Raw genomic sequence first — 24,895 nt, forward strand, 5'->3', positions numbered from 1 at the left:
TCATTTCCCATGATTATAGTCGGGAAAAACAAGAAATTTTTTTTTACAACCCCCATTGGTACCTACGGGAATGCAGAACATACCAGCAAAACATCAAAAAAGGAATCATAAATCAAAATTGACACGAATTCGTTACCCATCATATTTCCTCGACCGATAGCTTTCCCAACCACAAACTGTACGCGCATTCGTTGCTTTTCCGTAAATGCCACCCCATTACCAACGTACTGTAGAATGCAATTGGGTTAGCAGGGTGCACTTTGAACAAATAACAAAGGATGGAGCCGTCACAAACTCAATAGATTCTATGTGCATAGTATCCCGCACATGAATCGTAAATGCATATATCCGCACTCTATCCCGAAACCTATCAATTTCCATCCCCGATTTAGTCCACATAATTTCAGTTATTTCGGTGATTTTGGTTTTAGATTCGACCTCATTTACATAATGCATTGCTGCAGTAGTTTTATGCTGCGTTGCGTTGGCGTCTCATCAATATCATTTTATGATTGCATTTCGTCTGGATATGTTTCAATTCGATTTGTCCTTGTTTCCCTTTTTCATTGGACAAGATGGGGGAAATATTATATTAAATGTGAAAATTTGCGCTAGAATCCTTGCGGCGTAATTGTTTTTGTTGCAATTATGTTCCAAGTTAATTTGTTTCAATTATAGTTCGATGCAAGTGGGTTGCATTCATAATTACTGCAGATGTGGCATATGCAATATCCCTTAGTCAATACTCATCCTCATGCTAACACCAAGCGTGAAGACTTAAATTCTTCAGAGTGCGGAAAGCAGTTTGTGGGATTTGCTAGGAACTGCTCAATTATTGGGACGCCCCTCGTAACATTCTGATCATAGTCAAGAATGCATCTAAGGACGAGTAGCAATCTCTTCGTGCAAAGAATCTCGCATATCCATAGTCCTGCGTACTGGCTCGGTCGGCACAGGTTCTCACATGGCCTTCCGGAAAGTGTCTTCAGGCAGGGCCAGAGTTTGTTGGACCGAGTTAGGAGTACGTTTATCTACTTGCCGAGATTCTATTTGGTCATTGGTTATGGTTTAGGACAAGTGGACGGATAAACTGATACAGTAGCTCGAACATTGCTCCATTTATACCGTACCGAAAAGACTCAAAGCCAAGGTAGAGCAGCGCACACTGAGGGCTGCTTGGTTAAGGGGCTTTCAAATAAGAACTTCACCCCGGCCGAGCTAGCCATGGTGGAATTTGTTCCAGAATGCGCAAGAGATCTAGCGGCCAATTAACTTTAAAACTCAAATATAAACAAGTCGGAAAACCTGAAGCTAAGTACTTGAAAGTTTTTGTGTATTTCTTATATAAGCATATTTAAGTGCGAATTTGTCCCGTTTGTACCTGGCTCATAATGTTTATGCATTTAATTTATCAAACCATTTACTTTAGTATGATCTACGAAATTTGCACAAAAGTCACAAATTAGACCTATTATAACTCTGTTGATAATAGTGCGATTTCCACCAAAGTTGGCAGTATCATGCTCTATAGTATAGCCTATATTACTGCAGGAGTTAATGATGCTGGGGTAGTTTCTGAGAATGGATCCTTTTGAGATAGCATGTGCGACAGACAGGTGCAGAAAGTTGTTTGAAGCATATCTGACTGACGGGACCTTTCCCGAGAAATGGAAGACACAAAGGTCAGTGTTATTGCCTAAAGCAACTATCAACCATCGAAGCGATCAAACGGGTCGCTGGCTTGGCGGAAAATGTGATGCATGTAAAGGGTGCGACTAGCAAGTATGGCGCAGTGATTACCCTTGACGTGGAAAATGCGGTCATTGGCGGCGATTGGCGTACTCAGTTACTTAGCTGTGCTTGTCGACAGCTATTTAACAGATAAAAAGCTCTGGTACGACACATACAATGGGCTCAGGGAATACATTGTCTCAGTGGGTGTTGCAGAGTTGCTAGCGAGGCCACAACAGTCGGTTACGCTGATAACCTAGCGGTGATTGTTGTTGAGAAACATCTCTTGGATGTAGAATTGTATTCATCCGAAGCAATCATTGCTATAAAGAAGTGGCTGAAAGATGTAGGTGTTGCACTTACGGAGGATAAAACTGAGGCGGTGATTATTACGAAGCGGCGTAAGGAAACCAATGCTAGTATCAGACTTCTCTATTCTGATACGAGCAATGGTTTCCTTACGCCGCTTCGTGATAATCACTTCAAAACCAGCAATCAAATACCTTGAAGTGATGATAGATGCGAGATCGAATTTCAAGCAGCACTTGCAACATGTTTGCACTAAGGTGTGAAATGTTAGCATGGCCTTCAAGGATAATGCCAAATGTTTGGACATCGGGATACAACCGTAGGTAGCTTATAGGTAGAGTAGTGAGATCTGCTCCACGCAGCGCCAGTCAGAAGATGAGTACGGTTTATAGGAAAAACGTCTTAAGAGTGTACTGTGGTTTTAGAAACATATCAGACCAAGCGATTTGCGCAGTAGACGGAAGGTTGCCTATCAACCTTTTGGCCGACGGGATGACGCGTATTGATGATGGACCTAATTCTTCCTCTGATCAACACGTTAAAAACGCTGAAAAGGAGGAATCGTTTCGTAGGTGGCAACGACAGTTGAAACGGATGGAAAAGGGTTGATGGACCCTCAAATTGATTCCCAGCATGAAGGTGTGGACACAGAGAACACATGGTGGCCTATAGGTTTAAACTGGACAGCACACCTAACTATCCCAGCTGCGAAGGTATTCCGGAGAACCCGGATCATGTTTTCTTTCAAAGTCCTACATTCACAGAGGAAAGAAAGAGCCTAGAGAAGACGTTGGGAGGAACAGTATCACCGGAAAGTCTTATTGGAAAAATGCTCATGTGCCAGGGAACTGGAATGCAGTTAACAACATGTTGGGGCGGGCTCAGTGTAGGTTGAGAGAGGCAAAGGAGGCGAGAAAGAGAGATAGAGTAGAAGTAATGGCAGGTGCCCCTTCAGATAGCAAGCTGCTTGCCTCCAGTCAGGAGACTGAGGCAGTCGATCGCAACGTAGCAGGTTGCTGCACTTCTGTGCTAAAACCAGTGACTGTGGGAAAAAACGGGCAATCTATTTCCAGCTTGAAAGCCACTGTTATCAAAATCTGAGTAACGTAGTAGCCGGCGATGAAACCGTTGATGTCGGGGCTAAAATTTGGAAATATGCTATTATTAACTTTGTTTAAGTAGATATCGGAATCGGATGTATTATGATGCCTAGATTTCGTATGGATGTACCTATGTGATTTTTTTCAGATTTTTTCGTTGGGTAGGTTCTGAGAACATGACATGTTACACTTTTCAGGGCACATATTTTGAGCCTTTACTCCCTTATATTTCACCCAGTGTCAAAAATAGCATAAGTTCCAAAAAGTACTGATCCAGCCCTTTTATTTGATATTTAAACATGACCATATTCTGTGGAAAAAAAATTTGACACCCCCTTTTCGTCGTTTTACATAAAACCTTAAAAACAGAAGTCCCTTGATAAGAGCCAGAACTGAAACCCCATCCATATTCGGGGCAAGATTGCCAAGAAGAGGGAGACACGAACGATGAGCGGGACATAAAGAACGAAGCCAAATATTAAGCGATTGGAAAGTGAAAAGGAAGATATGATCCACAAACTATGCATAACCGGTCTTAGGAGAAGGTTGCCCGGAGCCCGGGCGATGTCAACAATGAGCAAGGTAACAGCAGCCAGCGTAGTGAGCAGCCGTCACCTAGGGAGCGCCGAGAAAAGGTAGGGCCACTAGTGGCAAGCTGGGTAAGATCAGAGCAGATCAATTCCATGTTTCGACTCCTTTCAGTTGCTCTGTAGGTACCACGATGTAGCAAAATAGGAGCAGTGTTCCATCGGTTTCTGGACTCATGTGCCACTATCACTAGCGTTGTCTGGGAGATCATCAAGCTCAAACTGATACAGTGTGACGAAATTGCTGGGAGATTTGTTTCTCATATTTGACTGCATAATGATCGCATTGATAAGTAGATGCGCGTCCAATCTCAGCCACTCATCGACTCTGCCATGCCTATGGATGTTTGAGCGACGCTAACAGAGAAAGAGCTCTAATAGAATAGTTTTCATATCTTGTCTCTCATTAATGAAGAGTGCCAAGAATGAATGAATGAATGGCCGAAGTATAAACCACGATCAGGATTAAGAACGGTAAGTGAACGGTCCTCGAAACCAAACGACGTCCCTTACCAAGTCTATGCCGCTAACGAGATTTTAAGTAAGATGAAGATCGGTGCCTCAGCTGAGACACCCACAACTACGTAAGCAAACAATGCTGAGGATAGGGTAGATGAATCTATACCAGTTGAAATGCGACTTGGATAATCTGCCAGTTTTCTTCAGAAAGGAATTCGGCAGTGCCGTCATAATCCAGAAGCCCTCGTTGGGAGAAAATATGACAATAAAATGACTCCAGCACAGACAGTACAACATATTCTACCGCCAATAGGATGTCCATTGGGAGAGGCCTAGATACATCATCCTTGCCAGATATGATTTACATGCTTTTCTGTATACCGTCCTAGATTCCAGGGTTTCGACCGTGGTCTGGAATAGGTCTCGCATATGTTTCACGATCAATCAACATTTAGTTCCTTTCATCGCTTTGAGCGCAATGCTGACCGCATTGTCCACTAGTGCGATATTAAAGCGCGGTAAAAAATGAAGTGCTCTAAAACGCTTCAAGGCCTGCATCCAAATTGGATTCTTGCATCATTGGTTGCAATTGCCAATATGACTAAAGCAACCTGTTGATAGGCTAGTAGGGCACAGTAGGGCAGCTTTTGGTTTTGTTATGTGCGCTTTCCTATCGGTGTGTAAAAGAGGTAGTATTCCAACCTTCTATTTCCAAATTCAAGGATTGCGTGGTTCTTGATATCATTTTATTTGCTGACAATGGTACCTGTAAGGTGAAGAACTAGAGAGTATCTATTCAAAAATCTTTCGCGGATCAAAGTTGGACGCTCCTTAATTTGAACTTGTTAATACTATTCTCAAATCATTTAGAGACTGTAGTAGAACTGACTGGGGAAAATTTGGTCACGTTCCCAGCATTCTTATTGGTGGCATTGGCCTCATAGACGAACTAAAGTCAAAGGTTGCAATTTAAGAGAAAGCATTGGAAACTACCTTTAAATGGGCTCAGTAAAAAGCAATCAGCAAGCAAAAGCAAAGGCACTACCATCGTGGGGAAATGAAGATTTGTCTAATCTCTTTCTCAATTTATGGTATAATTATAAATATGGTAGTACCAGCCATGAAGTAATTATTTTAAGTGGTTGGGATACTGCTAATATATTGAAAGCATCACTGACTCTACAAGACTTAGCAAGATTCTGGCTAAAAAAGGTAGGAACCCATCCTTTCTTTAAAAATTGAATGTTTTCTGGACGGAATATTCAAATAAGCTAGGACGACTGTGACTGTTTGGATGTTATGCAGTCCTAGATGTCAAAAAACCGTGGATCGGTCCTCCTGAAGCAAAGAATCATCTTACAGAACAATAGTGTTTCCATTGTTGTTGGTGGAGATCTATTAGAGTAACATTGTGGGCACGTACTTCTGGAGACGTGTACGGGTAGTTTTCATACCGATAACGGCAGCCGTGGTCATGAGTCCACGAAGAATTTTAGTTGAATCTATCTTATCTTATTTGTAGTGAAAATCCTGGGGAGTTTCCTAGATATCCACTTAAGGACAAGGGGCAGTAAAGCGAATGTATTGCGGCTTGATTCCTTGGCACATAATCGGCAATGGCTGATTTAGTCAGTGGAAGGAATTAAAGGACCAAATACATTGTGAAATATTCCTTAATGTAAACAGAGTGATTTGTTTATTACCTGCAAGATATTTAGCGTAATTTTCTACGCTTGTAAAACGCCATTCGTGTAAAAACGGGTTCGAAAATGGTTGTGTCGATGCAAGCAGCCCCAGCTACTACTTTTCTGTTGTGTGGTGACCAGCATTCAGTAGGGACTACAGCTGAACTAAGCTTAGCAGCAACCACATAATCACAGATTTGGGCACTTCTAGAAGTATACGGGCTTCCACAAAGTACGCCCTTAATGTATTACTACACGTTTCCCTCTCAGCCTCCACATTAAATACATTGCATAGTGTAGTGTTGTCAGGTTCCGGGAATTAGAGTACTGGACAACGAGGCCTCGCTACAGCAATGTTTTTGACCTGTTACCAAGAGGACTTCGGGCATCTCTAAAGGACTTTGCTACAAGTAGTTTGGTCTTCAGGCAAAACTTCGCTACGGGATTCCCGACCTGGGCAGATTGAAAGACGTCTGTGAAAAACGTAGTAAACAGTGTATTTTTCATTGATGAGACAAAATTAAGTTGTGGAGCTGGATCGGAAGGTTTTTTGATTATATAAAAAATACTTCAATCTTATAGTCTTCCAAGGTATTCCAGCATCTTCCAGCCGGAGATTCTAATCCGATTCTTAAGCGAAATATTGCTATTTTGACTGTCAGTCAAACCACCATCAACGCTTTAAAGTCAAAGGCGACATCCTTCACGCTGGTGAGTCAGTACAGGGTCAAACGAAATTGCTGCGCGGTTTACTAAAAGTCTCTTTCTCCTGGTTCCTGAGAAGCAGGGATATAGAGGGAAACGGGTGGACCAACGAGCTGGCAGAAAAGGTTTCGCTCTTGACTGCTTTTGGGTGAGCCCATTCTGAGTCTCACTGACTGTGACACTTTTGCCTACCTACTTACCCAAAGTACTCTTACTTTTGATGCTAGTGCAACCCAACCACTGAATTCCAATATTCGTGGTAGATTGACCCCCACCTCTGATCGAGTGGTCCCAACTGATTTCGTACTCATGGAGTCTGAAGTTTGTGGGACAGCTGGACCCTTGCCAATTGACTAAATCTTTATATAGAGTTGCAATTCTGAAACGTTATAACTTAGAAATGAGCTTCTTCTATGCGCGCAAGGTCGTGTTTGGAGGTTGTAGGGCTGGTACTGAAACTACTATTAGTGCATAAGAAAGTGTAGCTGTTTAGAGCTGAGGGAATCTCTCCGAGCAAGCTCCGTATGAGTGCCAATACCATGAAAATGTAAACGAATCACTTCAGATATAGCATTGTTCTGTCGCTGAGAGAACCCCTAAGAAAGTTTGTCTGAATGAGTTCGTGCAGGCGACCTTATAGAGTTGTCAATGATAAGCATGTCGTAGGGCGCTAATTTCAGATGCATATACCGTGAAAGTGGCATGCAAAATGTAGCCTCTGTTCAAATAAGACCTTCTGAAATAAGACAAATTTGAAAAATTTGAAAATTTGAAAAGTGTTAAAACAAGCATTCACCGTGAAATTCTAGGATTGGATGAGGATTTTCACAAAAAAAGGGCTAGGCCGAGAAACACTTTTATAGTATGTGGGCCCACTTTAAGTTAATCCCAGGAGTTCATGTACCAAACGATCAACTCCATTCCGTCAGATAGCACTCCATTTGCATATGTACTGTTGTTGCCTTTCTGTTGTCTTTGTTCTATTTAGAAAGAGTCAATCTACTCTTTTTAGTGTAACAAGCGCTCCCCAGTTCGTCTAAACCCTCTTAAACAGTCTCTGTCCAAATTTTTTAGTTGAATTGGAAAGTTATCTAATCCTAGGCTTTGACAACGAACCAGTCGAAACTTATCCCTTTCTTCAGCGACTCAAAGGTAAAATTCGGGGTTGGATTGTATATTACGGGGGTCCCATTCGCACCTTTATCTAATCATATTGTGTGTTTCAATTTCGAGCTCCTGACAAATGAAACAAGAGAACTCCGGATATTTGGGAAAACACCTTCTTTCTTCCACCACAACCCCCTCCATTATTAACCTCAATGTTCGTGAATATACCTTGCACCCACCTGTATACGAAAGGCTGACAACTCCATTGGGAGAACTATCTCGGTAAGGACGAGTGGGCTGCTCTAGAGTACATGATGCAAAACGGTGGAAAAATAATGCAAGCTTCTCAGAAAATCGTACATGTACAAAGGGAGGGAAGGAAGAAGGAGCTCGAATCACCCAAAAATGCTTAGTGGACCAAAACATGAATTGGAACAAAGGGCCCTGCAGAATCACGAGAAGCTACTCAAGTAAAGTGGATGTTGTAAAGATGGACGTGACCTATGAACTGCTATTGGGAGGGTTTGAACCAATTCAGTGTCAAAATTTAATTTTTCGCGGAACAATCATTCTCATCAACGGCGCAACAACCGATATCTAGGCCTGCCTTGATAAGGAACTCCAGGCACCCCGGTTTTGAGCCGAGGTCCACCAATTCGATATCCCTAAAAGCTGTCTGGCGTCCTGACCTAAGCCGTCACTCCATATCAGGCAGGGTTTGCCTCGTCTTCTTCTTCTACCATAGATATTGCCTCTATAGACTTTCCGGGCTGGATCATCCTCACCCATACGGATTAAGTGACGCACCCACCGCAACCTGTTGAGCTGGATTTGATCCACAATGAGGCGGTCGTGGTATCGCTCATAGATTTCGTCGTTATGTAGGCGACGAAATGTCCATCCTCATGTAGGGGGCTAAAAATTCTCCAGAGGATTCTTTTCTCGAACGCGACCAAGAGTTCCCAATTTTTTTTGGTAAGAACCCAAGTTTCCGAGGAATACATGAGGACTGGCAAGATCATAGCCTTGTACAGTAAGAGCTTTGACCTCATGGTGAGACGTTTCGAGCGAAACAGTTTTTGTAAACTGAAATAGGCTCTGTTGGGTGCCAACAACCGTGCGCGGATTTAATCGTCATAGCTGCTATTGTGACAATAGTTAGCTACATTTCGCTTAAGTATTTGACGTGTATAACTGAGATGTACTGTAATTCCTATGTTTTCCAGACATTATTTTTATTCTATTCATAAGAAAAATCCGATAAGCGATAGCCCCAAGGTATGGGTCCTTCTTTTAATGTAGAACCTCCCTCTTGGCAGAAAGTTTTGTGATTTGAATGTTTCAAGTGTTTTTCAATAAAACTTAATTTAAAAGTAATTTACGTATCCAAAACTGCTTGCAAAAGCTCATATATAGAGTTCAGATATTTTTGTGTTGTCCTAAATTCATTTAATAATCTTTCTACCTTGGATATTGAATGGATAATGATTCAAAACTTTTCATTCAAAGATAACTCCGTTTTTCAAAATTTATCAGTTTTTCTGGGATCTATAGAATAATTCATGCGTTCACTAAACATGCATCTACCAATTTTTGATGTCAATAGTATTCTCTTCGAGTACAATTTGTCCTCTCCTATCAGATATTATACTTTGTGTTTGCCTTAATGACTTTGAAATTAAGCATGCAACTAAAAAAAATCGAAAGCGATACAATATTTTAGGGAAGAAGTCACAAAAAACCATCGAAAGCTTATCTTATAAAGAGTTTATGTCAAAAATTCATGAATAACATCGAAATTAGGATAGCAAGGACAGTAGGCCACTTACCGAATCATGAGAGTGTCGATATTCAATAGTATCACTTGTCGACTTTTCATCACTACGGTCCCAATCGACCTCCTTTTTTAACGACTGAAAGAAAAGATGGCACTTTAAATGCAGCTGTAGAAACAATTTCAAAAATAGTGGTGAATGGGTCCTTGTACAGGACAGCACTGACTTGCAAATTGACTATATAGAGTGGTGTGGAGTAATTTGAAAATATTTTGGGATCTTCGTAGAGAAGCTCTCTTGTTTTGAAGTTAATGGTCTCATATATGTAGAAGGACCCTGAACGAATCAATGCTACTTACCAATGGGACCGATTGAACAGGCCCGAGTCCGGAAGGTCCTGCGACGGGTTCCGTTGAGATTATCGGGCTTGATAATCCACTACTTGTAGCCGTGTGCGTAACTGTACTTGTAAGAGTCACATTACTTCCACCACCCCCACCACTTCCACTAACACTACTGCCACTTGTTCCGGCTCCTCCACTCCCACCTCGAGATGAAGGTCTCATGAGATCAACTGAACTAGATGAAGAATTGACAGGCGGGACAACCACAGATTGCTGTATAGACTGAACTGAATTTCCAGAACCACCAACGCTACCACTTGTATTCCCAGCTACCGACAGCATTGGATTCATCGACATGTTAATCCCGATGACATCATTCGACATTGGATCATCCTCTTCAATTGAATTTGGTCTATCACATGGTGAAGGCGATCTATCCTCGATCATTGATGAAGGGTCTATAGGTTCACGATCACGATCCCGATCACGATTACTTCTACTTGGACATTTACGTTGGTATAGATCTAGTGGAGTGGGAGAGGATTGCAGTCTTTTCGGCGAAGAAGGGCTACACGCTTCACCCTCTCGTTTAAGGGATAAACTCGTCGCATTGATTGCTGTGACGGTTGAGGATGAATTGCTGCTCGATTGGGGGGTAGGTGTAGGTGTTGATTGACCCGAAACTTCTATTGGTGTTTCCCCACAGGACGATGGTTTTGGCTGTGAGTGCGGCCGTAAACGATCGGGTTCACGTTCGGGTTCCCGTAAAGCTGAATTTTGATTTGTCATTTCTGCTAGACCTTTCACCTGAAACAAATGGAAATAAATAGTTGTCGTAAATTGCAAAATTGTTAAAAAAATATTTCGTCTCTAACTATATTCTATAAGAAACTCTGATTATGACTCCCAACTTCTTGATCCTGACCATTGAAGCGTGCAGGTTTGTAACGGAATTGGAAAAAGGCTTCAGTTTATGTAAAAGTATGGAAACTTCATTGCACATAATTTTTGGATAGTACACCTTCATACTAAAACTTTGTTAACGTATGTTCCCTTCTCCGTTCGTAGTGGAACATAGGGTGAACACACAGATAGTTCTTTCTTAACGTCTATGGCACAACCAGGGTTTGAACCCGGGGAATAGGTTTAACGGGCTGAACGTTGCAAAATATTCAAACTTTATTGACTGTATTACTCTTTATTCTTCTTCCTCATTACTCCTCGACTACTCATTCTGGATCCGTCACATCACATGAAGTGGAAAACGACTGAAGGTCATCTGTGGCAGTACTCTTTTCGTTTGATAAGGACGCATCTAGAAACCTCTAGTGTCCTCCTGGATTTACTTTACGACCGGAAATAATAAAATATCCAATCCTAATGAACCAATTCCGATAGTGAACAAGGCAAGGATGAAGGAAAAAAATATTGAGTAAGTATGATGGTCGCTTATGTTCGCTTCCGTGTTGCGTCCGCCACTTCTTGCACGGTTAGAGAGCTCCGACTTCCCACGTTAAACATCGACTGCTTATATGATCGAGCTGTCGCTCGACAGTGGGAGACCTATCCTGCTGATCCGACTGCAGATATACTGCCCAATTGAAAATACTGATCAGCATTGGGCTACCGTCAAAAATGCTCTTTACTCAGATACGCAGGGCTACACAGGTCGTCGGCCACGTTCATAACATCTGGCTAACTGCGGAATCGTGGAAATGGATTGATTAACGGAAGGGGTTGAAAGCTCTATTGACCGCTGCGAGTGATGATGGGGGTAACACGCTCGAACTTCGATACGTAGCGAAATCCCAAAAAGTTCAGCATAGTGTGCATCGTGACAAATTAGAATTCGCTATTGCACTGATCAGGAAAGTGAAAGAATGATTCCAGAAGTGTATAGCGCATCACGAAAGAGGTTGCATGCTGTCGCAAATATTTCGATGGTCCTGGGAAGGCGGTTAACGGGCGATTTTTCAACCACGATGACGAACAACTGCGAGGTGGAAAGAACACCTCCCCACGGTTCTTAACCGTATCACATCCGGTGAAGTCTGAGGAGGCCGGGCAGCTGCATACGAAGCGCAGGACTGTCTTTTTATGTCCCACTTCTTAAACGACAACAAAAATTCCGCTCTAGCGGTCCTGGGTTCTTTCACAAAGATTTTCGACTGCCACCATTCAGAACCTTGGCGAGCCAATCTGTCAGCTTCCTCATTATACGCATTATGGGCCCTGGCACCCAATCAGGAATGTTTCGTTCAGTCGGCCAAGTTTCAGCAGGAGCTGAAGGCAACTCCACACCAACTAGCTTGATGTGTCTTTGTTGTTTAGTGCTGATAATGCTGCCCAACTGTCGGAACAGATTCGAATGGTGCGATCCCCCCATTTTTGCCGCAAACATTCTTCTGCTGCCAACAAAATGGCCTATATCTCCGCCTGGAATATCGTCGTAATTTTTCCGAGAGGACGAGCCAGTTCCGTAATCGGATTTCCTTGCGCCCGACCCGTTTTCCATGATTGACCCGTCGGTTATTAAGTCTATAATCCTAAAAAAAACTCGTGGCGACGGAGTATGTCTTTTCGAAGACGTATCTGGAAGCCACCTTATGTTTCCTAAGATTTCAACTACGTAGTTGCGTAGTGTTTGTAAACCCTCTGCACTTTATTTCTGACCCGTCTGCTGGCATTGCCAGTGCTGACCTAAATCTGTCTAGCAATGTCTTGATTAAGTGAATCCCGCCGACGTTCCTGAAGAATTTCTTCGGTCACTCAAGCAAATAACACGAAAGCGAATCTGCTGACCGTGCAATCTGACAGCCGTAACTGCATCACAATACAGAAGTGACATATCAGCACACAGCCGAGATGCAATTTCATAATTGATTTGAGATAGAACTCTCGGAGTTGCTGGAAATGCAAAGAGCCTGGGAATACCTGGTCTATGCAAAGTATTCATTTGCGAGAATTCAACCCACGCTCTTTGGAATTCGTCGTAGAAGAGTGCTTCACCGAGTACTGAAACTGTTGCCTACAGTGCGGCATGGTGTTGTTGATGCCGCCGCCTCTGCCCCAATCGACTCTCGGTAACCAGTTCCCGCGATGACCTCAAGTCGAACATGATTCTTGATGGTGGCCGGGATTGTGTCGCTGCGAGTAATATAGCGGTACTGGTTTGCGACTCGTTGCACAGTCATGTGCGTGAATTGCGGGAAACTCTGGCCGAATCTCTGGTGCAACAAGGGGCAGTAAGGTGTTGTACCCGCCCCCGCCGTTATTTCGTAGTAGGAGTGGATGAAGAGGTTCATTTCTTCAGTCCATTTCATCCGCTGCCTACGCGAACTTGCTGAAGTGGTCGCCATAGATTGTGGCGAAAGAGCTGCAACTGGCGTGGCAATGCTCCTGGTGAACGTGGCGCCTAGACGTTGAACCGCCCCACGACTAGCGGTTTCGACGTCGTGCTATCCATTACAGGAGCCCGGTTATGCGTGCCGGATCTTAAATTTCTTCTTCTTCTCATAAATAGATTTGCATTTTATACCTAACTGCCAAGTATGGTAATAGTTTCTTCAGTGAGTAATCTGAAAGACGGTAAAATTCCTGCACTTTCCTCACCTACCCCCTGAGACGCTTCAGACTGAAGCTATCCATTCCTGCTCCTTTCATAACCGGGTTTGGGACCGGCTACGGCGGAGTGGCTTGAAATTTATTATTCTTTTTATTTTCATCTTTTAGTTTATCTATATTTTATGAATTTATTATCTTTATAATCCCTAAAAAATGCTGTTACTTTATATTTTTTTTCTTTTTGATTTATTTTTGTGATTAATTTCTTTGATTGCTTTAAACTTTCAACATTGCCCCTTAAAAAACAAAATGACTTCTGAGTGAAATTATGCGGTGTTTCGAACGAATAATTATTTGAAATAATAAAAACTTGTTTTTTCTTTTTCGTTGGTATGAATATTTATTCTTCATCAGTGCTAACAACAACAACAACACAACAAGTGGTTCCCGAACTAACAAGTTGTTAGCACTGATGAAGGGAACAAGTGGTTCCCGAAATATCTGTGTTTGCAAGAATAAATATTCACACCAACAAATAGAAACAACAAGTTTTTATTATTTCAAAATGACTTCGATTGTGCTGTCAATTTAAATTGAATATATATCCCACATCATGAATTCTAACTATCATAAATCCTTTTAATTTGAGGACTTCCTTCTTTTCTCCTTTTCCTTAGCCCGCAAAACTTGTCAAGGAAGGGAGCGAACCTCAGAGGCCGCGCGTTAGGCTTACTAGAATCCCTATGTTTGTGCAGTTATTTTCAAGATCCGGTGCGGACCCACGTACTGGTATAGGTACGTGAATTTTGTATAATGGCACGAGAGCGATCGTAGCGTTCAAACGAAGCCTCCCACACTCCCGAGCCTGGCTGCACCTGTCGACTGAGCGCTCCGATGGAGCTTCTGTATTTGTGGCCGGACGATCAATTGCGTAAATTTTTTAGGTTTTTGCGATAGCTTTTCCGTCTAGGTCGTCTTCGGCCACTCAGGATGGCCGTTTGATTATCCTAATCTCTTAAGTTCATTATAGGTTCCTACAAGATACTCTAGTGGTCTCGATCCTCTCGTCTTGATGTTGAAACTTCACCCAGCATATAAGGTAGGCGTTAACAGCACATCCTGCTATTATTCCCATGCTTTTGCTTTTGGCATATTGGTTAGCTATGATGAATGTTCCACTGGGAACTCCGTCTACGTCATAATGGTAAAAAGAAGAGCACTAGAGAATCTCCTTATCTCCCTGTTGGCTATTTATGGTCAATGTGATCGTTGTGGTGCCGCCATCACATAGGTCGTTAACCAAGATAGCTTGGAGGTCTTTTGAAACCGCCATGTAGGAGTGGGATCTATCACTTGCATTAGCATACAACAAGTCAGCATGTTGGAAGTTTAAGCCCCTAATTTCCACGTCATGCAGCTAGTGATCTGATTGATAAGTGTAGTCTTCGCTTTATAATAAAATGAGATATGGCACCTCATCTACGGTTTAGATGAAGATGCCGTGTGCTGCCCGTCCCCTTCGATGGTTTTTGGAATCGACACTTGTAATGTGTTGGTACCAAGCTCGTAGTAGCCAGTTTGTTCCCAAAATTCTGGACTCCAAGTTGTTCCAGGGCCTCAACACCATTACGCTCCTCTTCTGGAAGCTAGAGAAAGCACTTTTTAAATGAGAGTAGCTCGGAAACCCAGTTCAGAATCAGTCGCGCACTTCCTACACATCGTTGAAGGAGAAGCAGTACTGACTGATCCACTCGTTCGTGCTTTCGTCAGAAGCTATCATTAAACTTCTTTCCTAGTTTCCTTTTTGTCAGCTCCATACGAAGAGGGTCGCTTTTCATTCGATAATTTGAAGTTAGCGGTTGTGAAAACTATGGACCGGGAGGACTTGCGAAAACTGTTATCATAGGAAAACTTTAGTTACCAAACGAACGACTTTATGAAATCAGGGAGTCCCGTGTTACGACGCTCTAATTTAACCTTTTTAATTTCAAGTGCAGCAGAAGAGAAGGACGGGGTGGTCGGACAGCTACTTGGAACTAATTCAAACAATTTTGTGAAATTCTTCATTAATACAATTGCATCCAAATCGTATATCATATTAGCGTGCAATGTGACTAAACTGTATAAACTGGGCCAGCCAGATTTCAAATTACTGTAGAAATTATCCTTACCTTCAAAGATTCAGCTGTCTTTAGCAGCGCAGACAACTGACAATATTGCACGTTCACCTCGCCTTTATACATGAATTCGACTAAAGTTTGCAGTTCTGAAAAACGGACGTCCTTTAAAATCACAATTGGATGTCGCGAGGGGTGGTCCAGGAACAGGCTCTGGAAATATGATGAACAGGCCGAGAGGACCACCTGAAAGAAAAAATAGTAGAAATGGGTTAATTTCAATGGTTAACATTTCTTTTTGCGATTTGATCGTTAAAAGATAATTGACATAGTGATAGCCTTATATGTAAGTGAAACACAACATTCGAGCCTATAAATATGCATAAATTATGGGTCATGGACCTTCCTTTCTACTTCGCGTATTTAGAAATAAACAACTGGGTTAGTGTTAAAGAAGATTTACGAATTTCAAATTGATATTTATGAGAGAGAAATATCGCTCCAGTTTAACAACAAACCTGTGGGGCATGACAGTTGCCCATCATTCTACGTCCATTTCTTGGCCACTCTAAGACCATATTCTCAGCCAACCCACAGGCCTACGAAACCAAAAGATTGCAATCGCTCAGATGCAAGCAAAATAGAGATTTCGTTGTTTGTTGTGCTTCTTTTATGACACAGGACTTACATGCAGGTATGGATATGTGGAATGCCCTCAAGATCGCGGAATGAAGACACATATGAATTGTCGGATCTTAATTTGCAATCTGTAAGTTGTTTAGAATTGTGTACGGGAGGAGTTGCGTAGAGCAGAGTCGTATTCCATGTATTTCATTCAGTATTAATAAGAACTTGAAGTGATAGAATATATAGTCCTCTGTTCTTAGCGTTTCTTTACACTAAAAAAGTGAGTCCCTACTTTCAAACGCTTTGATCCCTGGTTACTTACTTACTTTCAAATCTAGATTTATTCTCCTAAACTAAATAATATCGTTCCATGCCCGGTCTCCAGTACACAAGGTAGATAGAAAAGTAAAAGGCTCGTCCCTAATAAAATCTTTCCGTTATTATTGTTCGGCCGACAACTGAGTATTGTACAGGCTCTTCTATTGAAGATCCCGGTAGTACTTAGCAAATGGGCTCCACTTATTGCCATACTACCTACGAGCCAGTAACAGTAGTTACGCAAAAAGCCTAAGACGTTAGAAGCAAGACGCAATCTTCTGGCATCAACGCTCCTTCGCCACCACTATAGCGATGCGTCTAAATTTGAGCCAGTGGAAGAATGGATGCAGAACACCAACTCAAATGAACTCGAGCCAGAACGAAAAAATTAAGATGTTTTGTATTTATTTCTATCTTAAACTTGGGTTTTTGTACACTGTCTTCTGTGGTGCCGTAAAGATGTTCTGCAGTAGCCGCTGGCCATTTTCCTCCTTTAAAATTTTCTCTTACTTCACCTTTCTAATCACTACCGGCCATTATTCTGTTATTAGCCATTTGAACGGCAGCCTATTTCTTGGGCGCAGCGTAATGGCTAGGAAATAAACAGAAGATGATTTATCTGATAATTTGTTTGAGCGAAATTTACAGAAAAATAATTAAGTAATTAAAAAATGAACAGAGTGTAGATCGTGGAAGGGTTAACCCTTCGCTCTGCACTCATGGTTTGTAGAATCCAACCATCGAATGGTGGTCTTTTAACATACTTGAAGCTATCGGAGCGAAATGGTATCTAGTTTTGGACCCTTCGTTCAAATATTTGTGAAGAGTTAAGGCTTGATTTCTCGGACTCAGCACATTCCACACTAAGCTCATAACCAGGGTTAAAAAGGTCGGCTGTCTGCAGGCTGGCCTTTTCTGTGGGCAGAAGCACTAAATTGCCAAAGGCTTAGCTTGCCCCAGGCTGCCAACATGTGCGTAAATCGTATCTTCCTCATTATTTCTGGTCGATCAGTTTGACGTCTTTATACCAAGAAGGAGTTATGATGAGTCTTAATTTTCCTGGTGGTTTAACAGTAAATCATTTCTTTTCGTTTAGGACGACATGATGGAAAGCCTAGGAGAGCGCAAGGTTTTCATAGGAAAATGTGTTGAAAGTTATTTACAATGCAAATCGATTCATCTCAATAATTGGATGCAAATAAATAGGTTGGTGATAAGCATGTCTACCTTTAACTCGGTGGTATTAAGAAATTATATAAAATTATATAATTGTCAAGGGGGCAATTCTGCTTGGAGAAATGTCAATATTGTAATTTTAAATTTGTTTAATTGGTTGATTGCGTAAACTCGTGTTTATGATAATTTTTACATGTACACGTATGAGGCACTTGTCTTGTTTACTTAATACACATGCCTATTGAGGTTAGCATGGACTATTTTAATATTCAGACTTGTCTTCCTAACATATTCTCTTCGTTCTTCAACGTTAAAAATTTTATACCAAAATTTCTATTCGTAGTTTATACGTATCCTGTTCATTCTTTTGTGGAGCATCCACACTGCCTCCTTTCATATTCATCATAATCAACGGCGCAACAACCGGTATCCGATCTAGGCCTGCCTTAATAAGGAACTCCAGACATCCCGGTTTTGCGCCGAGGTCCATCAATTCGATATCCCTAAAAGTTGCCTGGCGTCCTGACCTACGCCATCGTTCCACCTCGTCTGCCTCGTCTTCTTTTTGTACCACAGATATTGTCCTTATAGACTTTTTGGGCTGGACCATTCTAATCCACACGGATTAAGTGACCCGCCCACCGCAGCCTATTGAGCCGTATTTCATCCACAACTTGACGGTAATGATATCGCTCATAAATTTCGTAGTTGTGTAGGCTACGGAATCGTCCATCCTCATGTAGGGCCCAAAAATTCCTCAGAGGATTCTTCTCACGAACGCGGCCAAGAGTTCGCAATTTTTCTTGCTAACAACTCAGGTTTCCGAAGAATTCATGAGAAATGGCAAGATCATTGTCTTGGACAGTAAGAGCCCTATGGTGAGACGGTTCGAGTCGAACAGTTTTTATAAGCTGAAATAGGCTCTGTTGGCTGACAATAACCGTGGACCGATTGACCCTAGATAGGAGAAATTGTCAACGATCTCAAAGTTGTATTCTCCTATCCTTATTCTTGGAAGGCAACGAGGCAGCGAACGAACTAGCCAAGAAAGGAGCAGGGATGCCTTTACATGGGCCAGAACCCTTCTGTGGAATCGGAAACAGTTTCATGGCTATGAATCTAAGAACTGAAGAGAAACGGTTGAGAGAACTATATTGGGCGGGCCTACCAGGGATGGAGCAGTCCAGGGTGCTTATTGGGGGATACGAACCCATGCGCACAAAGGATTGCTTAAACCTCACCAAAAAGAACCTCCGAATCATAGTGGGAATTCTCACTGGTCATTGTCGGCTGAACTATCACCTAGGGAAGCTAGGGATATCTACGGACACTGCCTGCAGGTTTTGTGAGGAGGAGGACGAAACCTCTATACACGTCCTGGGACAGTGTCCGGCACTTGTGCAAAGTAGGTCGAGACATCTGGGAGAACACTTAATACCAGATGCAAAGCTGAAACATCTGGAAGTGGGGAACATGCTAAAGTTCCTAACGGTTACAGGCCTGCTTGAGATGCTATGATCAATAGGTACACTATAACCAGTAAAAGGGGCACAATAGTTCTTCAAGGACACGGTGCGACTTTCCCTTAACAGAATAAGAATAAGAATCCTTATTCTTCCTGTTTGACCAGTGCGGTTTGATGCTGTTGGTTGGTTCGTCTTCGGTGCTGACGTTGCCATCATATATTTTGTCTTGCCTTCATTGATGCGCAGCCTAAGATCTCGCGCCGCCTCCACGATCTGGATAAAGGCAGCTTGTACGTCTCGGGTGGTTCTCTTCCATAATGTCGATATCGTCAGCATAGGCCAGTAGTTGAGTGGACTTAAAGATGATCGTACCTCTTGCATTTACATCAGCATCACGGATCACTTTCTCGAGGGTCAGGTTAAAGAAGACGAATGATAGGGCATCCCCTTGTCGTAGACCGTTGTTGATGTCGAATGGTCTTGAGAGTGATTCTGCTGCTTTTATCTGGCCTCGCACGTTGGTCAGGGTCAGCTTAGTCAGTCTTATTAGTTTCGTCGGAATTCTCCCATGGTCGTGTACAGTTTTACCCTGGCTATGCTATCATAGGCGGCTTTAAAGTCGATGAATAGATGGTGCAACTGTTGTCCATATTCCAACAGTTTTTCCATCGCTTGCCGCCGAGAGAAAATCTGATCTGTTGCTGATTTGCCTGGAGTGAAGCCTCTTTGGTATGGCCCAATGAGGTTCTGTGCGTATGGGGCTATCCGGCCTAGCAAGATAGAGGAGAATATCTTATAGATAGTACTCAGCAACGTGATACCTCTATAATTGCTGCACTGTGTGATATCTCCCTTTTTATGTATGAGACAGATAATGCCTCGTTGCCAATCGTCAGGCATTGATTCGCTGTCCTACGTAACTAGTCGCCTCCATATTTAACCAATTCGGCTGTAATTCCATTGGCTCCTGGCGATTTATGATTTTTTAACCGATGAATTGCACGGACTGTTTCCATAAGAGTGTGCTTCAGTTCTTCAATTACACTCAATGGTATGCAAGTAATAAGCTGACAGCAGTGGAACAGCACAAACACATGCACCCTATCAGGAAAAAAGGGAGAATTATCCAACTCAAATCCGTGCTTAGTGGCTAATAACTAATAGTATGAGATGGTAGTTTATTTGACTGTGACATCGCTGCATCCTCTCCTCTTACGCAGAATCGGTATGTGCATTAATGGACCTTTCTACAAATTGCATCATCTTTGCTCTGACTTTTTAGATTACTCTATATTACTTTACGGCACGACGCTAAGGCTAGTTTAAATTCATCCGTTTACTTCTAATCACTATCGTCATTTTCCCTGGAGCAAATCACTCTGCCTATGAGCAATCTGTGGCTGCATCTCGGGAAATCGATGTTGGACATCACTGGGGCTAGCAATATGTTCGCAGTTGCCGCATTTGTATAAGCATAATCTAGATGGCCCTTGAAACTGAGTTTTATGTCAATTACCATTACTAGTTACATATTAATCGCTTTGAAAGTCGTTACGTTGCCAAAAACTTGAATACTAACCGCATTTCATTTTCTAGCCTTGTTGATTAAAACCACCTTCATCTTTTGATCTATTAGGTTAAGCTCGACCAGCTTCAGCCATGTTTTAATGGGTACTGGGTCTCCGGAACCCGCCTTATTAGCATACACCTTAATTCCTCCAGTTTGCCTCGCGGGAACACCTAAAGGTAAACCATACATAACTACTGTATAAGTAACTTGCTTCGGCAGAGAGCCGACCCATCTCACGTTCAATAGGACAGGACCCAACAACGAACTTTCCCGGGATTGCCCACTGTAAAGGTTCACTACTTGGGTTTCTCATTTGTATCGCATCAAAGTGAGTTAAACTCTATTTAGATTAGTCATATATGATAGATAGCGGCGCGCCAGATCGCAAATACACTGCAATCCAACATTGTCCGACATTTTTTCGCAATTCTCTTTCTCCACTACGATGACAAGATGCGGATAAGTCGACTGTGGTGTTTTGCCCCTCGGATTCATGTCAACCCTCTATGCTATCCGCCAAAAATTCAAACCTGCTTCGATCAAAATTCTTTAAAGAATTAGTGCTTGTCAACGCATACGGTTATGTCATCTTCTTTTTCTTCAGCCTTTGTCCCGTTCACAAGCGGGGTCGGCTCATCGTGATCGGCTTCGCCATTTGGCTCTATCGAATGCCTGATCTGGGTGCAATCTCGAGGCCTTCAAATCCCCATCCAGCATATCAAGCCACCGTTGCTTAGGCCTGCCTTTTGGTCGTTTACCATCGACTTCGATGTTCAGACCAATCTTTGCAAGTGAATTCTCGTTTGCACGAATTGCGTGACCATACCATCGAAGACGCCTTTGTCCTTCTGTATGCGCTTTTTTCACAGGCTTTTCCCTCGCTAATTGGCATTGAATCTGGTGTCGCTGCTTCCATGACTTCACTACTCGTGTTGACTATCCTAGTTTCTTCACTGAGATACGGTTTGTTAGAGTCCCTTTTTTCTCCAACGGGTTCATTTTTGTTGAAGTTGTTATGGACCCCACTTAGATTTCCCAACTAGTTAGCATAACAGCATGCTTCCATAATTTCCGGGCTTGCACTTATGTATGTGCGAATGCACGGTCATTATTGGTCAGAGAGGTATAATTCAGCCTCGTGGTTGACAAAAGTCGATTGTGTGTGCTTACCGGGCCAGTATAGGCTACGGAATCGTCCATCCTCATGTAGGACCCAAAAATTCTTCAGAGGATTCTTCTCTCGAACAGGGCCAAGAGTACGCAATTTTTCTTGCTAAGAACACATACATGAGAACTGGCAAGATCATTGTCTTGAACAGTAAGAGCTTAGACCCTATAGTGAGACGTTTCGAGCGAACAGTTTTTGTAAACTGAAATAGGCTCTGTTGGCTGCCAACAACCGTGCGCCGATTTCATCCTCGTAACTGTTATCGGTTGTGGTTTTCGACTCTAGATAGGAGAAATTATCAGAGGTCTCAAAGTTGTAGTCTCCTATCTTTATTCTTCCCGTTTGACCAGTGCAGTTTGATGTTGTTGGTTGGTTGGTTTTTGGTGCTGACGTTGCCACCATATATTTTGTCTTGCCTTCATTGATCTACAGCTCCAGATCTCGCGCCGCTTGCTGGATCTAGATGAAGACAGTTCGTTCTTTCCATGATGTCGATACCGTCAACATAGGTCAATAGTTGGGTGGACTGAAAGAGGATCGTACCTCTTGCATTTACCTCAGCAATGCGGAGCACTTTTTCCAGGGCCAGGTTAAAGAGGACCCATGATAGGATATCCCCTTGTCTTAGACCGTTGTTGATGTCGAATGGTCTCGAGAGTGATCCTGCTGCTTTCATCTGGCCTCGCACATTGGTCAGGGTCAGCCTAGTCAGTCTTATCAATTTCGTTGGGATACCGAATTCTCTCATGGCGATATACAATTTTATCCTGGCTATGCTGTCATAGGTGGCTTTAAAGTCGATGAATAGATGATTTAACTGATTTCCATATTCCAACAGTTTTTCCATCGCTTGTCGCACATAGAAATAGATTTGCCTGGAGTGAAGTACCTTTGGTATGGGCCAATGATGTTCTGAGCGTATGAGGCTATCCCACCTTACAAGATAGCGGGGAATATCTTATAGATGGTACTCAGCAACGTGATACCTCTATAATTGCCGTATTGCGTGATATCTCCCTTTTTAAAGTTTTGTATAAAAAGAAAACCTCATTAAAATCGGTTTTCTCTCTGTCTGTCCGTCACACGTACTTTTATGTATGGGACAAATAATGTCTCGTTGCCAGTTGTCAGGCATTGATTCGCTGTACCACCCCTTCAGCATAAGTACATATCCCTTACTTTAAGTTTTAGTTGCAATTTCTCTGATTCCAGGATTTTTCAAATATCAAATACATAACAAGGTATTCGCTATTTTTGACTTGCGGAATAATAGCTCTATCCAATGTGGCGAATTGGCATGTTTCCCGCTTGAGGGTGAAGCAAATTGGACGCATTGCATCCTGAACTGAAAAACAGAACTGTGCCAGCAGACATTTTGACGAATCTAGCTGAACCTCTTGTCTGCTTACGAGGAATCTGCTCTTAGGAAGAACTTTTACTTTTCTTTCACCCTATAAAAATTCTCTGCTGAAAATATGATTCATTATTGTACCAACAACTACGAAGTTGTCCAAATCATTAAAAAGACATCATAGCCTGTCACTAACCAAACTAATTAACCAAAGAGGAATCTTGAGGTGCGAAATGACCTCGCTGTTCAAAAAGGAGAACACAAAATGGATTTTACGGATTCATTAATCTAAAGAATTATATCCTCCCGAAAGCGCAAAAAGAAGTTCTAAGGGTATGCAGGGTCAAGTAGTCTTGATTGACCGCTAATTAGTTTGTCATGACATGCTTATCTGAGTGTAATTATGCGGTGTTTCCAGCAATTAATTATTTGAAATAATAAAACTTGTTTTTTCTTATTCGCTAGTGTTGACATTTTTATTTTTGCAAATACCGATATTTCGGGAACCACTTGTTCCCTTCATCAGAGGTAACAAGTCCGCTGGGGGTACATTCTGACATAAGAAATACATAAAACCCTTAGTGCCTGAAGCGTCGGGCTCCCGGCTCCCAAGTTCCTCTTAAACTGTAACTCCAGACGTTACGTATTTATTCCCCTTACAACAGATGTGATGTCTGTCAGACGCCTATTTATTTTCCTTTTTACATACGAGAGATGAGATAAATTGAAAAAAGCATACATGTTTATTCCAAAGGAAATAAATATTTTTAAAGAACGCAACAATATAAAGCGGTGAACGTTTTGGTTAAGATATTTTAACGAAAAACATATTTTTTGGACAAAACCACAACTCATTTTCAAAAGATAGTTTTTGAAGTGCAACACTCTTTGCATATTTTTCTGGTGCATTCTAAACATACTGGACGTCTGCATTCTATGTAAAAATAAGCTGTTCTTCTACTTTTTTGGGGGACATAAAAGGCAAGACTGAGCCTGGTCTTGAATAGACAGAGCATTTTTCATCGATTGAGTCAACTCCTCCTTTGGTTAAATTATAATGTGCTATTATTTCCGACGTCCTGGTATCAACGTCTAAAGCCTCGTTATGATGCATGGATGACACCAAAACGACAGCCCTGATTTTCTTCGGAACGTGAGACAAAAGCGTCATATCCTCTGTGAAGGCAAATAAAGAAGAGTTAACCTGTCTTGACTTATTCGGTAAAAATTTTGTAGGGATTTCTTAAGGAGATCCAATTATCTGAAGTGATATTTCTATTCGGCCCAAGCATTGGTTTCGCAAGACGCATTACTGCCTGGGTAGATTTCGAATATTTTCGGTGTTCTTCTCACAAAATGCAACTATCACTATCCTTGGCACAATAGATGTACGCATTAAAAAGGTATCCCATCCTAGCATCAGTCATTGCCATAACCTGGAAGTCATATTTACAAGGCTTCTTCGGCATTTGCATTTTAAATTTACAGCGTCCACGAAGTAACACCAGCATCGATGTATGCATACATGAGAGACATCTGTGAGAAGATATGATTTTTTTCTTTCTATTCGTGTTTCTGGATCGTTAAAGGGTAAAAAAAGGAGAATAATTGAAAATTCTATTTGAATATGTAATACATCGAAAAATATCTCGTTGAGAACTGTCTGTGGCAAATGTGGATCTTATTTCTTCAGAGTTTGAGTAATTTATTGCTTTTAGTAAAAGAGCTCCCATAAA

General features: G+C 42.0%; 1 protein-coding gene across 11 annotated transcripts in view; it reads right to left on the reverse strand.

Moving 5' to 3' along the window:
* LOC119657894 (protein tramtrack, beta isoform) overlaps window positions 1–24,895 on the reverse strand; it is a 500,286-nt gene that overhangs the window by 105,656 nt on the left and 369,735 nt on the right. For 9 of the 11 annotated variants that reach the window (XM_038065041.1, XM_038065039.1, XM_038065038.1 and 6 more), the window contains 3 exons: window positions 15,538–15,729; window positions 9,818–10,609; window positions 9,513–9,614 (listed from right to left, as the gene is read on the reverse strand). In XM_038065041.1, coding sequence (XP_037920969.1) covers window positions 9,513–9,614; window positions 9,818–10,609; window positions 15,538–15,729 — 1,086 coding nt within the window. The remainder of the gene's footprint in view (window positions 1–9,512; window positions 9,615–9,817; window positions 10,610–15,537; window positions 15,730–24,895) is intronic. The other 2 variants (XM_038065045.1, XM_038065048.1) reach the window with 1 other exon arrangement.

The sequence above is a fragment of the Hermetia illucens genome, chromosome 5 (assembly GCF_905115235.1).
Source record: "Hermetia illucens chromosome 5, iHerIll2.2.curated.20191125, whole genome shotgun sequence".
Classification (NCBI taxonomy): domain Eukaryota; kingdom Metazoa; phylum Arthropoda; class Insecta; order Diptera; family Stratiomyidae; genus Hermetia; species Hermetia illucens.